At 42.3% G+C, this 17,547-nt stretch overlaps 1 protein-coding gene across 1 annotated transcript in view; it reads right to left on the reverse strand.

Moving 5' to 3' along the window:
- errb2 (estrogen-related receptor beta type 2) overlaps window positions 1-17,547 on the reverse strand; it is a gene marked incomplete at its 5' end in the record, with an annotated part of 29,841 nt that overhangs the window by 3,455 nt on the left and 8,839 nt on the right. Inside the window, 4 exon segments of the mRNA NM_001163091.1 lie at window positions 1,731-2,000; window positions 7,247-7,408; window positions 8,474-8,584; window positions 17,083-17,199. Of these exon segments, the coding sequence (NP_001156563.1) occupies window positions 1,731-2,000; window positions 7,247-7,408; window positions 8,474-8,584; window positions 17,083-17,199 (660 nt within the window).

The following is a 17,547-nucleotide window of genomic DNA, read 5'->3' on the forward strand; positions in this document are numbered from 1 at the left end:
GGCGCACGCATCTCCACACCAATTGAAACAGGGGGCACGCGTGCGCACGTGCTCGCTGGTGCTGAATTAAAGACGGCCGCTCCTGACCTCTACGCTCGCTCTTATCAGGGATCCGTCATTGTGGACGTGGCGCTTCCAGCAGATATGGATCAGCGCTTGACAGTTTTCTTGGTCTAATTTCTTTGTTTGTTTAATGAAACGCCAACTTATCTTGATTTACTAGAGATTTGATACAGAGATGGACTCTCCTTTTGACCTCGTGCTGTTGAATTACAGATCTTCACCCTCACTGCAAATTAATTCAATCATTCTTTTTATAAATCTTATAAAAATACATTTTTTTATTTTATTCTGTTTATTTTTTTTAATGAGTGCCTGTATTACCATGCAAAGTCTGCATGAATGTAATAAATGTACTTTATAAATAAAGTTTACTTGAGTTTTTTAGTTCAGACCACAGCTGGTTTTTAAGCAGCACAGGTTGTGTCCGATTTCCTTCCCTACACACTTCATAGTGCGTTCGCCGTTTAGTAGAGCTGTTCAAATCTACAATTCCAAAATCCAGAGCCCTAGAAATTTCCCAGAAGTTTCTGCGAAAAACCAGTGAGCATCGATGCTCACTAGATCGGCAAATATAGACCACAATGCATTGTGTCGGAACAATTTTTACAAAAAAAAATGTGTTTAAATTTATTTATCTTCAGAAGACAGTGGACTCATAAATAATCGTCGCCAAACGCTCATAATCGTTAGATATTAACTTTGTGAACTCGATGACGTCATATCCACCGTTTCAAAAAAATGACTCGCAAACACCGCCCGCCGCCAACCTGGCCACCCTATTACCCCGTTTTGACCCGCCATCACCAGCTGAGCGGACGCTACACGCCTCTCCCACTTCTGCCCCTGTCACCCTGGTCAGAGCTCAACATGGAAAAAAAACAACTTTTTTTCCAGACGGTTTTGTCTCCATAGCAACCATTTTATTCTTTGGTCGCCTTTGGAAGACGAACAGATCGATGCAAGTTTTAAAAGAATCAGTCGAAGTAAACTTTTGGATATCCTCAGTAACACAGGTTTTTTTTGTAAACGCCCACATTCCTAACACGTTCATAATGTATGTCACATTGCTTCGTTCAGCTCGTTTCCTGTATTTCATTTTTTGCAATATTCCGGTAGAAAATTGTGCGAGCAACAGAGAGACGCCACTTTTCTGAGCTCATCACGCCAACGCCGTTAAAAACCAACGTTTCCAAGTTTCGAGGAGTTGATGGATTTAATAATGTGATATATATATATATATATATATATATATATATATATATATATATATATATATATATACATATATATATATAAAAGAAGAAATTCAAGATGGGAACCTCTTCCTGAGGTCAAAGGTCAGTTAAACTTTTAGGTTGGGGTTGTGTACTTTAGCTGGTGGTTTCAGAAAAGTCAACGTCTGTAAATGTAAAAAAATCTGTTGCTATTTCAGTTTCTGAGGAATGTTTAGTAGCTGCTTCATTAAAAAAAGTCCCTATATTTATAATATTGATACCTCTTCATTAGTGCATTGGTTTTAACAGCTTTAGTTATTTATTTTTGTGTGCCGATGTGTCAAACACTATTTAAATCTTTAAATCATGTTCAATAACATTTCTAAAAACCTTCTGCACCGATCTGGTGAAGGACTGAACCTTCAACAAAACTTGGGCCGGGATGTTTCTTACCAGAGTTGGCGAGGGCGATGGCCTTGAGCATGACAAACTCCTCCTTCTCCATGCGCAGCTTCTTGTACCGACGGACCAGCGGCACGATGGCGACGTGAAGGTCCAGCAGACCCGAGATCCTGGCCTGCTCCTCATCCACCACGTAGTCCTCCGCGTACACAATCTCATCGTCGCACGGCAGCGAGCGAAAGACGATGCTCAGCACCAGGATCTCCATCCAGGCGCTCTGCAGCAGACTCATCTGGTCTGCCAGGGAGAGCGTGGCAAAGCCTGGGAAACGTCAGACGTTGGATCGTTAGCGGAGAATCTCGTTAGCCTGACAGCTCAGTGAAAACTTGGACAGACAACAGGAAAGATTTCATCAAGCTCAACAGATCAGCGGTGAAGGAAGAGGTCTTAGTCCATCAGTGGAATAAAGAAATGGTCTTTGAGAGACACAAAGAAGAAGAAATCATCCAAACGTGAAGACTTCCTTAGAGAAATGACATAGTTTGATGTGGACTATTATGATGCATAAATGCTAAATGTTATGGATGGACATAGAAACATAGTAGTGATAGCAAATGGATGGATTTAAAAAAAAAAAAAAATCACCAGGTACAATACATCATATTGATTTTTTAATATATAGGGGTGGAAATAAATGGATTTGTTCTTTTTCCCCACTTCCTTTTTGAGCTGTTAAAAAAATATGTGTCAATGTGTATTTGGAAATATGGAAATACACAAAAATTCTTGGTTTTCCAATTAAAAATAAAACGTTTACTTAAACTAAGATTTTAGTATCGAAAAACTTTCTTGATAATTTCATTTTTCTGGGAAGACAAAAAAAAAAGAAAGACCCTTTTTTGGCTTTGTTATTATTCAGTTTTTGAAGTGTAATTGCATTATTAGGTTGTTATGATTTCAGAACATGTTTGTAGACAAGCGTCCAAAGCTCCTCCAGGAAATGTGACTGTCCTCTACACCACAGGGACGGAATCGTGCAGTGAACGACTAGGAAACACACTTCCAAAAGGTTAGTAAATGCAAAGCAAACGTCTGTAGGTAGTCTTTTTAAAGACAAACTCATTTATGTTCTGATGCAAAAGTTTGAACCCAGAACCAGAACGTTCAGAAATGTTGATCTTACTGTGATTAACATCACTAAAAAGGTGTGAAAAAGCTGAATCTGCATGTTTTCAACCTTCAGTCGACTCCTCCACTCCATCCTCCAACAGCCCCCCCGCCCTCCCAACATGTCAGACGGACGCCTGAAGGACTCGCTGCCCCACAATGCCTTTCAGCGCTCCACGCCGAGTGATTGACCAGGGCCTTGAACTGTGCTCTCTTCAACCTGAACCGGCATGGATCGGAACAGCGCGGGGCGACTTCATAGAACTCCTGACGTTTCTTATCAAGCACACAGAGAAAGGATGGAACGAGAGAAAAAGAAGGGAGTGGTGGGCAGTCATTGATTACTAGATTGTAATCAGTCCGCCGAATGCGAAAGCGGCATCGATCCAGGCCTCCGATCTGACAGGCGGAAAGCGGATGGAGGACATGCTGGGGGGGGGGGGGGGGGATCAGCACTGAATGCTGATATCAAATGAAGAATCTGAAATTCTTAAAAAAACAGCTGTTTATTTCTCTAAAGAAGTCTATGGGACTTTGGCTTCTTAGAGTCCGCAGGTACTTCCTGTTTGGAGCACTAAAGGGGAGGAGTCAGTCAGTCCAGTTCTCATATACAGCCAATGGCTCATCCCTGATGATCATCTATGTATTATTTAATGTACCCAGCAGACATTTCCACACTTCTTCATGGTTCCTGCTGTTCTTTTGTTTTTGCCGTTTGCACTAAAGTGAACCGCACCAGAGTTCATCTGCAAGTGAACAGAGACCCTCGTTCTCCTGTTTGCAAAAGGTTAAAAGGTGGGCTTTCGTCACACAATCCTGGTTCTTTAAACTCCCCAGAGGATAAACTGGACTAATGTCCAAAAGTTTTTTCAGAACATTTTTTATTGAATGAGTGAGATCCTCCTGGACATTTGGAGCTTTTCAATGATAAAGTAGAAGAACTCTGGGAATTGTAGTTGATTTAAAAGCATTATGACTGGACAAGATTGTTTGGTAATCAGGCGGATATGATATCAAAGTCTAACATGAAATATTTTTTAAGGAATCTTTGGGTCAGTCAAAATGTCCCATTCATTTACCCGTGTGATGGGTTGCTAAAATGTTGAAGATTGTTTATCTGATGTTTATCATCTGAAACATTTGGTTAATGTTGTTCCCAATTAAATCCTCACTGATAATAAAAAATAATTTTTAAAGAAAAGAATGCAGACACCTCAGGTAAGTAATTTAACTGTTTAAATGTGATATTCTAACAACTTTCAAACTAGTTTAGCACCAAGACTTGATAGCCTTTTTTCTTTCTGCGTGTTTCAGAATCTGGGGTCATTTGAATAAGTAAAACAAATTGTTTAAATAAAACATATGTTTACAGAATATGTGAAAGAATAAAATCAGACTGAAGCCGATTAAAAAAAAAGCTTTATTTTTGCTTCACATCAATCTGGCCTTGTGTTTCATTGGTAGCTTTGCTGCACTAATGATGGAAATAAGCAAAAAAACAACAACAATGGGTCACTTTGGATCAGCAAAGCATATTAAATTCAACATAATGAACTGTATATGTTTCTAAATGGGCCACAAACCATTTCTAACCACTGGAATGCAATTAACAATTTGCTATGAGCGTCTTTCTCTATAAGTTAGAGCAGAAACCCTTGAAACACTGAAGGAGATTGTTTGAAGAAATGAAAAGTGCTCTGGTGATGCACAAGTACAGATCAGATGACAAATTGAATCTGGGTGCAGCTCAGTGAAGAGAGTGAGCGGCTGGAAGCGAAGCCTGAAGCTGTCATTGAGAGCTGGCTCTGAAACCCACAGCAGTTCACTCTCTTTTCATTTAGTAGCATTACAGGCCTCCTAAGAGCCCTAATGGGCCTAATAAAAAGACAGAGGTGATAATGAGGCGAGAGGGCCGTATATGACGGGGGGAGGGGGGGTGAGAGAAGCAGATCACGTGGTTTGAGGAAACCACAGACGAAGACGACCAGCAGGAGCTGCGGTTCTATGTGCAAAATATCTTTGATCAGATCAAAGATCTCATTAGAATTGAACTGTTCAGAGGCCCAGAAAAACTTTATCTGATTATAACAAACGTTTACACTTTCGGTAAGAATAACTCTCTGAAATGTGAACGAAGAAACCTGCAGCATAGAGCCAGATGATCTAAAGGTGATTTTATTATTGTTATGATTATTATAAAGTGCTTTTTCGTTTCATCTCTCCACATCTGGCTGTTGAATGACTCCTAGATCAGATCTGCACTAATGACTCCCATCACCTCATCATTAGGGCCATTTGTGCATTGGGGCTTGAGTGTAATGGGGGGCGTTGACTGTTAAACTGCAGGGACCCCTTTTGTCTTAATCATACCTCTGTGGCTTCAGCCTCAGGTAAAGGCTTCCTTCTTCCATAACTCTATCAGACCTGCTTTCAAACCTTCACATCACGCAAAATCAATAACGACGTAGAGCGGGGAACGAAAAAAAGGATTCAGAATTTCTTAAAGTCGGTCATCCCATTATTTGGTCAAAAAAAGCAAAAAACTTCACAGAATCTTTATGTCTTATCTTACAGATCTCGTTTTCTTTTCATGATGTTTAATCCTCAACGTTCCTATCTGGAATCCTACACAGCTGAGGTATTATTGTATTATTTATACAGCACTTGGTCTTCCATTTGTGGAAGTAGTTTTTGCTTATATACGTTGGATCCCAGGTTTAAGTCCAGGTCGGCTTCTCTGCTCTGTTCTGTGCTTGGACCCGATCATCGAACCGCGCTGTGGCCGACACCCAGAGGTGGTCCAGAGGACTCTGATGCCGCGTGGGTGCTATTCCCCAAAGTTGTGACGGTTTTGAAACATAACCTGGATACTTTTCCTGAACTGAGAATGCTCTGATATCCAGAAGAGAGCCGGAGACGCCTCCAACCCGAGCGCGGCGCGGCGGCAGATGATAGACGGACGCATAAATGACTGGATGGATCATTGTAAGGGTCACTGCGAAGCTGAGATATCCTGACATGAATAATAGATCAGGTTTTTAGACGCCCAGCAGTTACAGTCTGCCTTCAACAGTCTCGCTGCTGTACAATGAAGTCCTTTCTGCCCCAAATGGTAAAGGTTTGATGTCAGATGCCCACAAATCCATGGCCACTCCTCCACAGCCAAAGGGGTGGAGCTTTTTTAAAAAGAGTGGGGTCATCTGGACCCCACAAGATAGCACAAGGGCTAGGTGTGCATGTGTGATTGTGGTCATGCAACAGACTGGCAACCTGTCCAGGGCCCGCCCCCACCCCGCAGTAGCCGGAACAGGCTCCGGCAACCCCATGACCCCAATAGGGATACAGTGAATTAAAAAAATGGATGGAGACATGATCACCGATGGATGAAAAAGAGGCAGCAGCTGAGATGGGAAGCACCATCCATCCAAATCCCTGTAGCCGTCGTTGCTTTGGTGATGTCACATGATCGGGGGTGGGGGGTGGGGGTGGACCACTTCATTTATCATGTTTACCTGGAATGATTTTGGAAGTTTAATGCCGCGCCCAAAATGCGTTGCTGCTAGACCGCCGTGTCGCCGGACCTCTGACATGTACATTAAAACTGGACGTGGGAATTGTTTTCGGAGTGAGTGTAGCTTTAGATTGCCTTTTGTTTTAAGTTGTTGCCTATTTTTTGTTCAAGAGTAATTAAGGGACTCTGTCGGCTGGGGAATACGATAGGAGCGTGGACCTGCCTCAGCATCTCTGGCGACGGATCAAACCTCAAAGTTGCTGCGACCTCTGAACTGACTTTACCACCAACCTTCATTGGCTGGTGGTAAACTTTAATTCTATGCATCAGGAGTTAGTCATTTTGGATGCATCAAGTCAAATGTGACATAAAGTTTTGGGTTTGCTTTCATGTTCTGGATCAATGACTAGCTGCTGTTTGCCCCCTTCAAAAGTGCTAAAGTGAGAAGAAAGAGGAGCTAAAACCTGCATCACAGGTCTTCTTTAAGAATTCATCAACATGGAGAAGGAAAATCCATCAGTATTTCCTTAAATAAATCAATGTTACCAAAGCCCCCGCACGGTGTCTGTAAGTCAGTAAGAGGATTGCTTTCTTTTAGTCTGGGATTGGAGTGGAATACATTGACACGGGGGCGGGTCCCGGCCCTCAGATTCCCCCGCCCCACCCAGTCAAATCAAAGCTTTCAGATGCTCTCCATTGATTAGGCTTCAGAATGTGGGACTGGCTTCTCCCTTTGGTGCAGATGACCAGCAGATCTTAATTATCCTCCTTGCTTGTGTATGTGAAACAGTGAGGTGGGGGGGCACAAACCAAAATCTCCAGCTGTAACTTTGGAGCAAGGCGTACGGCAAAAAGGACACTTCCTCTTTTGGAAGGCTTGTTTTCTCACCTGGGATATGTTTGGCCCAGCCGATGATGACCACCAGCTCCCGGTCCGCCAGGTCGCACAGAGTGGTCAAGGCCTTGACGTCTCCGTCTGGCATGGTGGGGTCGGGCATGGCGTAGATCTTCTCCGGTTCCACCACCAGCAGATGGGAGACGATCTTTGTGACTGAGAGAAAAGAGACGGATGCAGAGAGGAAGATTACTTCCTCTGGAGAGCCTCCAAGGGTGACTTTATTTCCAAATGATTTACGATGGCATCCAGGTTAAGACAAACCCGTTATTTCACAGGTGGGGGCTTACAGCAGAAGAAACAACGTTATTTGTAAGTCAGTGGATGAATTTACCGTTAGAAGTCTTCCTCTTTCATGCTAGAATTTTCCGTATAACGCAGATTAAGCCATCTCTTTTCACTGAGAAAACCTGACTGAGATTGAAGCTATGCTATGTTTCCATCCATGCCATATTCCTGATTCAGATGTGTTGCAGTGGCAAGAATATTCCCATTTACATAAATAAAACAGCAAACATCACGATGCAATTCTTTGTTTTTAATCAATTTTCTTATCTCCGTCTGAAAACCAACACATTTATGTTTTTTTCAATGCTATTTTACCATAAAGTGACTTACATTTCATTTATTTGATCAAGTAGAGCAAGTCATATTATTATTGTAAAATTTAAGCCCAGATTACCCAGAAGAGTTTAGAACAAAGAATACACATAAAAAACACAATTTAGTTGGAAAACATACACTAGGCTGTCAGCGGATGCAGAAAGTCTGTAAGAAGTCCTGAAAACGAGAGTTAATGCTTTGTTTTTGCTGTGACAGAGTTCACATACTGGAATAGTTTCAGCACATTCCCATCTCCCTCCTGTTTGGCTGTCAGGAGTGAACTTTCACACCGACATAGCCTGTTCCTCAGATATCAGACAAATGCTGCAAGATGTTTGATCTGAAGACCCACTCCAAGGAAAATGGTGTTTTTGGTCTTTTTAAACATGCTCCTGGAGCATTTTTATGATAATATGGGACATATTTAAAGAAAATTAAGATCAGTTTTTTTATTATTATTACGTTCTAGAAAATGATACAGGTCTTTGGCAAAAACAGCAAAGTCGTAATCAAAAGACCACTGGGAACGCTTTGAAAAAAGAAGACGATCCAGTGGAGTGGAACCTTAAATGAAGTTAAGATTTTCAGTAAAAGTTCAAACGATTGGAAAACACTTACGTGGCTTTTTGGCTGGTGGGGGGATGCTGAGGGTGAGGTAGGCGCCGTTTTCAGAGTCCAGCCTTCGTTTGTATTTCTGTCTTCCTCCTCGCACTCGATCTAGACGCACACCTGAGAATAAAAATATATATATATTCTAGTTATTTAATCATTTTTTTCTCCAGGTCAAGTATAAACTGACCAATCAGATGCCTCAATAAAAGTAGGTGGAGCCTGCTCTGGCCCTCACATCCAACGTTCAAAACCCTTTTTAAGATTTTGCGCAGCCCGCTTTCCAGTGGTAGGGGTGTGGCCTTGCAACAACCCCCTCCTGATTGGTGGGAGTGTTTGCTATACAAAGTCAGACCAATCGCTGCTTGTGGACGTCATCTGGCTCAAAGATGGTGGCGTCCGTTTTGCGAAAAAGTGGCGATTGAATAGACTTGATTTGGTTGGAGCTGAAAGTAACCCCTTCTCTATGGATGGCGTCACACTCACTCATTCCAGTTCCCACATACAGTCAATGAATAAAACATTGGTTCCTATTTAATCCTAATTGTGAGTGTTTTGATTGTTTCTACGCGTGAAAACCAGAGCTGATATGGATTTGTGAGCACGTCTCCTTGGTGGAAGCCTCAGCATACAGTGGTGCCACATCTGGGATGTTCTCACGCAGTTTACCCTCCGCATTAGCGTTTTAAATGTTGTTTGAGCGCCGCGCCAGAGCAAACAGATTATCTCTGGTCGAGTGGAATTGAGTTGTGTAAGATTTCCCAGTGACTCGCATAAATTCCTTTGATTCCCCTGGAAACAAAAGAATCTGATTAGGATGGTCTTTCAATTTCCTGACACCGACTATCCACTAACCTAATTACCCAGCGTGCCCAGGGGGAGCTTATTCTTCCCAGCAAACACAGTGAGATCATTTTATGCCTGGCAATTTGAAGCTAAATCGAGAGCTCGTCTCCTAACACGGCTTTCCATTTGTACGCCTTAAAAGAATCAATAAGGCTTGCAAATAGACTTCTTGTTCCTTGAGCACATGTGGATGTGGTTTTAATTAGTCGGTTAGGAAGCTGGCTTTGCAGCGAAATGGAGCTTTGGTGGCTGCTTTTGCCCTTTCTCTCGCTTAAGTTAAATTCAAAATTATAAATGATGCTTCAGGAAACTGGTTGCTTGAGCCGCAGACAATAAATCAAGTGGAGTTGAAGACACACCCGAGTCTAACAACGGCCGTGTGGTTGGTAAACGCCTTCGCTACCATGAACTGTCTGAGGCAAAATTATGTCAGGAATATATGAACTATGAAATGAAATCATCCTGAGCCACACAAACGCACACAGGTTTAACATCTGGTTGGTGACGAGTGACCAAACAGTTGCGGTTTGAATTCCACGATCCGCTGAGGCTTTTTGAACTTGAATCCTCAGCCAGACCATAATTTACAGATGCTGAGAAGAATGAAGAGCTGTGTTGGAACCAGTTTCAGTTCACAGCTGCAGAGAAACACAGCTGAGGGAACGGCAGCAGCAGGGAGACCTGCAGAAACACCTTCTCTGTGCTCGTGTCTCCACACTGCCTGTTCATTCCATCAGAACCTGAGCTGACCAGTGCAGATTATCCCCTCCACATGATACGGAACAGTACCGAGAATCTGACCACAATAAGACAACTGCACGAGGTTGTGTGTGTGTGTCTGTGTGTGAGTGTGTGTAGAAGGTATCCAGTTGATCCAGAAATGATCTTGTGATGAGAGAACAAATCAAAGTTCCTTCTTTTTTTCCTTGATGACGTCCTGACATTTGAAAATGGGAAATGAATGTAGCAGGTCAGTTCACCAAACGAACACCAGGGGGATTTGTGTCCCAAACAAGCCAATCCCCGTTTACCTTGGTGGGTAATGCGTTCACTCAACAAAAAAGGGAAAAAGAGGCTAAACCACAAAGTTCCTCTTTTGCTCGATTACAACAGCTGAACTGGGGTTAACGCATCCATTCTGTCACAGAACAGGCAGACGACTGGATCCAAATGCAGAACGTTTATTAGCTCAGCTAAAAGTCCACAAAACGATAATGAGTATTGGAGGATCAAATAAGAGACTGGGGTAGTCCCGATCCAGGTGAGATTCGGGGCAGGCGGCAGGCAAACAGAGTCAGAGACAAAACATCAGGAAATCAGAATGTCAGGTCTGGATAAAACACTGTGTAACACAGTGGCACAAAACAATACTTCACACTGAGTGAGGCTCAGTACAGTTCTTAAGTACACTGTGAGTGGTCGCACATGAGAGTCATGTGTGTGGCATCCAGAAACTGTGCACCATCCATCCATCCATCCATCCATCCATCCATCCATCCATCCATCTGTGGATCCATCCATCCATCTTTCCATTTTCCATCCATCCATCCATCCATCTGTGGATCCATCATCCATCCATCTTTCCATTTTTCCACCCATCCATCCATCCATCCATCCATCCATCCATCCATCCATCCATCCATCCATTCATCCATCTGTGGATCCATCCATCCATCCATCTTTCCATTTTTCTACCCATCCATCCATCTTTCCATTTTCCATCCATCCATCCATCCATCCATCTGTGGATCCATCCATCCATCCATCTTTCCATTTTTCTACCCATCCATCCATCTTTCCATTTTTCCATCCATCTTTCCATTTTTCCATCCATCCATCCATCTTTCCATTTTTCCATCCATCTTTCCATTTTTCCATCCATCCATCCATCCATCCATCCATCCCTCCCTCCCTCCCTCCCTCCCTCCCTCCCTCCCTCCCTCCCTCCCTCCATCTATTTTCCATCCATCCATCCATCTATCTGGATTCTACTGGATTCTTTTGTTCCTTTTTTCTGTTTTTTTTTGCTGACCTGGTACATCACTTCACACATTTTGGTGGTGCAGTCATCAGTTAGATGCTGCTCCTCTAGGTTATTTAAAATCTACTGAGATGTGCATGTTTTGATGTTGTCATCACTAAGGATCGTGCACACTTCTTTATTTCATTTTCTTTTGTTAGAAATGAAGTTCACATTGACCTCACATGGAATCAGCGCAGCAGGGTTTGACTTCATCAAGATGGGAGTTTAGGATCATGTTCCAAATAAAGAAAACTCGACTTTTACAAGAAAAACTTCCAGAAAATGTCTCCAAAGACATTTGTGATGAACTGAGCCTCATCAGAGCAGGAGCCTTTGCTGCAGAGAGTGGTTCCTCCTCCTCGCTGTGTTCTCACGTTGCATCCTTAACATGTGTGTAAATCCGTGTGTCTATTTCACACAACTATTTTCAACCCCTCACCTGTCGGAGGCGCTTCTTTCTAGAGAGGGTTTGTCACAAGGGGCCCAGCTGGGCAACAGTGCCAAAGGGAGATTAGGAGATCCCCATTTTAGCTGGGAAAAAAATAAATCCCAGAGGGGTATGGTGCCTGGTCCCCGCCTCCTCTCAGGCCGGCCCGGGCCCACGTGGGTCGTCCAGCGGCACAGATGAAGCCCGGGCGTGAGAACGCGGGGCAGCTGCAGCTGGGTGGGCTGCAGAAGGGGAAATCAGCTGCTCCCACCTTCAAAGCCGGAGATGTTCTCGCATAAACGCTGGCATCAATTCCATTTCTATCCTTTTTATAAACTTGAAGGGGCCGATTCAGGGGCCCCTGGTGTGCAGAGGACAAACAGAAGGAAAGGAGAGCGATGGGAAACGTGCACCTCCAGGTCCAGTTGCACCGGCTTGTCAGGGTGATATACGCTTGACATGTGCGAGAGGGTTGTAAAGAAGTCAGAGCCTCAATAAACAGCCGCCTCCCGAAGAACATGAGAGGCACACGTGTTGGTCTGATCCATCACCTGACAGACAGTGAGGACAGACTCCTGCAGGGTGGCCCGTCTGACCGGTCTGTGATACCGGAGCCAGCAGAAGTCCAGGTAGACTGGCTGTGTCCCCACTGAGATGATGTCATCCTATCGTGATAGATCAGACTCTGATCAGGAGCATCGATTGTGAATGGGCGTGACAGGCTGGAACACTGGGGAAAAACGGCAGTAACCTTATCCTGAAGGCCACGCTCGCTCAGGAAAGGTTTGCTGATTGAGATCTGTGGTCGGGCTGGGGTGAGCCAATGGCGTGGGCTGCCAAAATACTCTGGCAGCTTGTATTCATCCAACACATGACATCATAGCCAGAAAATCTGAATGAAAACACCAAACCATCTCTGGAAGGAGCAGAAGCCTTTATGTACCCCTCCAAATGTGGACGTCATGGGGTTGGTTGTTTAGGCCAAAGAAACAATGACTCTCCTGCATGGGATTTGGGTGTGTGTGTGTGTGGCAGACCCCCCCCCCCCCCCCCCCCCCCCCCCCACACACACACACACACCTCTTGAGTCTTTGATTTCAGGCTAATGTGCTAACATTTCACTGTGGTGCTAAGTTGCTGTCAGCAGAAAAACAGAAAAGTTTCAGAATGCAACAAAACAAAGACAAAGTCTAGGAGCCCCCTCATTTCTGCACCTTCTGCACACTGGGATCACGTGACAGTCTTTGCACTGGACCCCCGACCTTTGCTTCAGATGAACATTGAATGGGTCAGTGTAGAGCGCGTCCTATCTCAAATCTGGTTCCGTTGGGTTTGGATCCAAATGAAGGTTTGTCTTTAGCAAAGTTCAGAGTCGGAGCTTCGGTGACACAAGAATATTCAAAACTTTACACTTTCATGTCGCAGACGCCTCCTTAAGCAGATTGACAAATCAGACCGACGAACACATGAGAAACCAACCAACAGAACCAAAGTCCTCTGACCAGCTGCAGCTCAGAACTCTGCCCAGCCCTGAAGAATGGTGCCAGCTGGCAATTTATGACTCAGGATGGCACGCTCAGCATGAGCCGGAGAAATGTTTGAGGCTTTCAGAACGACTGGAGCTCTCATCGCATCTTCAGCACCGCGTCTGTCAGGCCGCTGCCGCACAGCAGCAGCTGCAGAGCATTGGAGCTTCATAGAAGAACAACTTTTACTGTGGAACCATCTATTCCAGCGGCCCAAGTCATCGATCAGGATCAAACAATCAATCGAGAAGGAAGTGTGGGTCACGATGGGTCATCCAAATTAAATACACACAAAAACTGTCAGCCAATTACCCCCTCACTGAAACGCGTCCCCTGTTTGACCTCCGATACATGCATCACTGCACATGCGTGTTCCCGCTAATGCACTCGGCTAGCAGATGCAGGTGTGAGCGTTCAGCGTCAGACTCCGAACCGTGGAAGTCGCTTCTAATGTGCCCCACTGTTTCTCAACTGTCACTCAAAAAAACCTCAAAAAGAACGCACACCGTGAACTACGGCGCCATTGACATGACGACGACAAACACACAGGTCCAATTCAACAAACTGTTGAAGGAAAAATGACAGAGAAACCTTTTTATCGGGTTGGAATCCCACATATTGATCTACATTTATTAATTTCATTTAAAATATTCATCTTAAAATATGCTTTTCATGATGAGTCTGTGCATTCAGATAAATAAATTTCAAATGATGATTATTTGATTTTAATAAACTATAGCATTTTCTCATAATCATACCCAGACACGGTCCGGTTCTGGGGTGTAGAGTCTTCCATTAGTCTGTGTGGTCGGGACAAAGTAATTTACGAACCATTAAAAAAACAAAACAAAACTACATATTGGAAAGTTTCAGGAACAAATAATGTTCTAATAATAATATATCATAAATACAATTTATGATAAAACCAAAGAGCCAATTTATACCTTCACTTCTGTAACACTTTATTTTGAAATTCAAGTTTTGATTAAACAAACTCATGTCTTTTATAATGAAAAACAAAGTCTCAGTTTTACATATTTTGGAGCAACACGTGTGGAAAAAGGGTTTTTGATTTTCTGAAAAACAAACAATAAAAAAAAGATGTTCGAATGTAATTCTTGTAGAAGAAAATCTTCTGTGATCATTCCTTTTCCATGACCAGCATTTGGCAGTTTGTGATGTGATGATTTCATTCCAAGACGCGCGTGTGGATGCAGATCCAAACGCTCATTCCCAGATCAAAGCCCTCTGTGTGCGAGGACAGGCCGCGGCCGCCGCCGCCACGGCGCTCAGATTAAATGCTGTAACAGTTTCCGCTTTTGGGATGTTTGGGCTGGGATGAAGAAATAAAGAAGGGACTAGTGTAAAAATAGTGCTGCAAAGCCTTCATCCAGAGAGGGGGGGGGGAACCAACACCGCGTCAGCACAGGGGTGTTAAGGAGGGGGGGGGGGGATTTTCTTCCTTATTTCATCAAAGGAAATTTTAAAAAAATATATTTTATTCTGAAAAAAGCTTTTATTGTTGTAGTGAGGAATTATTGTAGAAAATATAAAGCTGAAATAAAAAAAAGAACTTTTATAATAAATACTGTTATTTACTGCCTAATTAATTATCTGCACTTGGAATGAAAAAGTAATAATACGTTTAAAGAAATTTTAGGAACTCGAATTATAGCAATTATTGAAAAAGTTAAAAAGCAAACCATTATAATAACTTTTAAGCAATTAATGTCCAATTAGGCTCTTTAATGGGTTTGATGAATTCTGTGTGTGACTGCAGCGGACTGTGTGTGACCCACATTTACTCAGAGGGGATAGGCTCCAGCAACACTATGATCTGGATTAAATGGGTTTGGAAAACGAATGGAGGCATGAATTTTTTTTCTTATCCAACTGCTGTGAGCACCTATTTTAGGAGCAGTGTCATGCAAAAGAAAAAGCTCTTTTGAACCATCTTAACTTAAAAAGAAAGTGAAATGTAATAATCTGGAAGGCAAAAGAGTCATTTATGATGAACATTTTCTTTTCTGATCAATCTATCAATTATTTTCTTAAATAAATGTTGTTTTTGTTGCTGTCTGAGCCCTTTGATGATTGTTATGAATGTCTGGTGTTTATGATTTGCTGGCCATGAATAAATCTTCATATAGATTTGGTTAGTATATTATCTGAACAACAACTCAAGAAAACTAATGAAATTACTTATGAATGAATTGTGTGTGTTTTTAAGTTTTCCCCTCAGTGGGTCTGAGGGAGTAGGCTTAAATAAACTCCCACTTCTGTTTATCGCTTTTTTTTTTACAGTATGTCAAATTAAACCTTTGTTTTTCCTAAACTAAAAAGGATTAAATGACTGAAAGAATAATTTTTATCTACCAGAGTATTGATTTATTTATTGTTGTTGTTAAATGTTTGAATAAATAAAATAGATAGATTTGAAATATCTGTTATGTTGTCTTTTTTTGTCTTTTCTAATTTTTAATTCCTGAAATTAACTAAATCAATCAAACTTTTTACGTTTTTTTATCCAAACATAAATAACAAGTGCGGTGAATAAAATAAAAATAAAAAACCTAAACGACTCGTTTAATTATCCATAAAGATACAAAATAAAATCTATTTCTTCCAGAGGTCGGTCTCTGGAGGAGAAACCTGCAGGAAGTCAGTTGGGATGTTCAGAAAACACTTAGTTGATCAATATCCGGATTCGGAGAGCGCGGAAGAGAGATGTAGCCCCGGGGAGCGGAGGGTCTTGGGGGGGCGGCCTCACGTTTCACTCCTTCCAGGTCAGAACCTCAAACTCAGCGGCTTTTTGCAACCTGTCTGAATGAAGCCTGCTGAGGCCTAAATGGATGTGTGTGTGTAATTTCTAGATTTGATTTCTAGAAATTAGTTTTGTTTTTTAAAATATTGTAGTTTTTACTTGTTGGTTTCTGAAATATTGCTTTGATTTCAAACATGTTTTTTTTTTGCTTTTTAAAAAAAAATTGTTGTGAAATCTAATATATGTCTGCACTGATTAGATTTGGACTTCAGGGCCACCGTACTAACGAGTTTTGTTGTGCTGGAGGTCGGTACCTTTAGTAGAATCATTCCTCCTCACATTCTGGGAATTCTCTAGAATGTGATTTAACGTTCTCGGCATTAATTTAAACTATTATCAACATGCAGTTTAGACAAAGTGACTTATTGTAAAGAACTGGATTTATTTAAGTTCTTCTTTAGGTTTTTTATGTACTTCATGTTTAAAAGCATCCCTGGTTGTAAATTTTTGCTTCATAATTCAAATATTTGAAATGACGTTAAAAATGGAAGAATTTTTCTGACTTCATATTTATTATTTATTGTATTGATGTGTTCCCTTGTTTATCACAGGACTTGCATTCTATAAATAACCCACAATAGATAAAAAGTAGGATTCTAGGTGTTTGAAGGCTGTAAAACTCTTCATTACACACTTGATCCACTTTTCTCAGACAGACGTGAACATTTTCATAAAGAAGTCCAGTAAAAACAAAGATCTGAAACACTGAATTCGGTCCAGACTCGGCACAGAGGAGATTGATAGACAAGGTCAACAACCAATCAGGACCCAGAACACAATAAGCAAAAATGTAAAAAATAGAATAAAATAAAGCATGCAAAATTACACACAGAAAAGGTGCAGTCAGAGGTGGGATGTAGTGAGGAAACAGTGTGTGTTTCATACATTTATGCTGCACGTATGTTCTAAAACCCTTCACACTAAAACTTGAAAACAAAGACAAAAGAGAATTAAGAGTCCGTCTCCCCTCACCTTCCTTCAGCATGCCCACTTTAAGGCATTTCATGAAGCGGCAGGCTTGGCAGGACTTCCGTCGCCTCTTGGTGATTTCACATTCGTTGGTGGCCGGACAGCTGTACTCGATATTTCCTGCAACGGATCGCCAACGTTATTGTTCTGCAAACTCACCCGATATGCATCAGCAATAAGGAATAATGGTTCAGTCAAGTGGTACATTACAAACAAGCAGACAGCAAAAATGGCCTTACGTGTGTGTGTGTGTGTGTGTGTGTGTGTGTGTGTGCACAAATCTACATAAGGTGACCTTTTATTACACCCTGAAGGAGAGGAGGCTTTTGATGGGACATGTAAAAGGCACCTCCCCGACCAGGACCCCCTCCACAGATAAATGAGCTTCATTAATGCAGAACTTCCTTTGCAATGTTCACCGTGACCCTCCCAGCCCTTCCCTGTTCACCTAGAGCATGATGGGAAAGC

Source organism: Oryzias latipes, chromosome 24, assembly GCF_053564925.1.
Source record: "Oryzias latipes strain Hd-rR chromosome 24, Olatipes_Hd-rR_3.1".
Classification (NCBI taxonomy): domain Eukaryota; kingdom Metazoa; phylum Chordata; class Actinopteri; order Beloniformes; family Adrianichthyidae; genus Oryzias; species Oryzias latipes.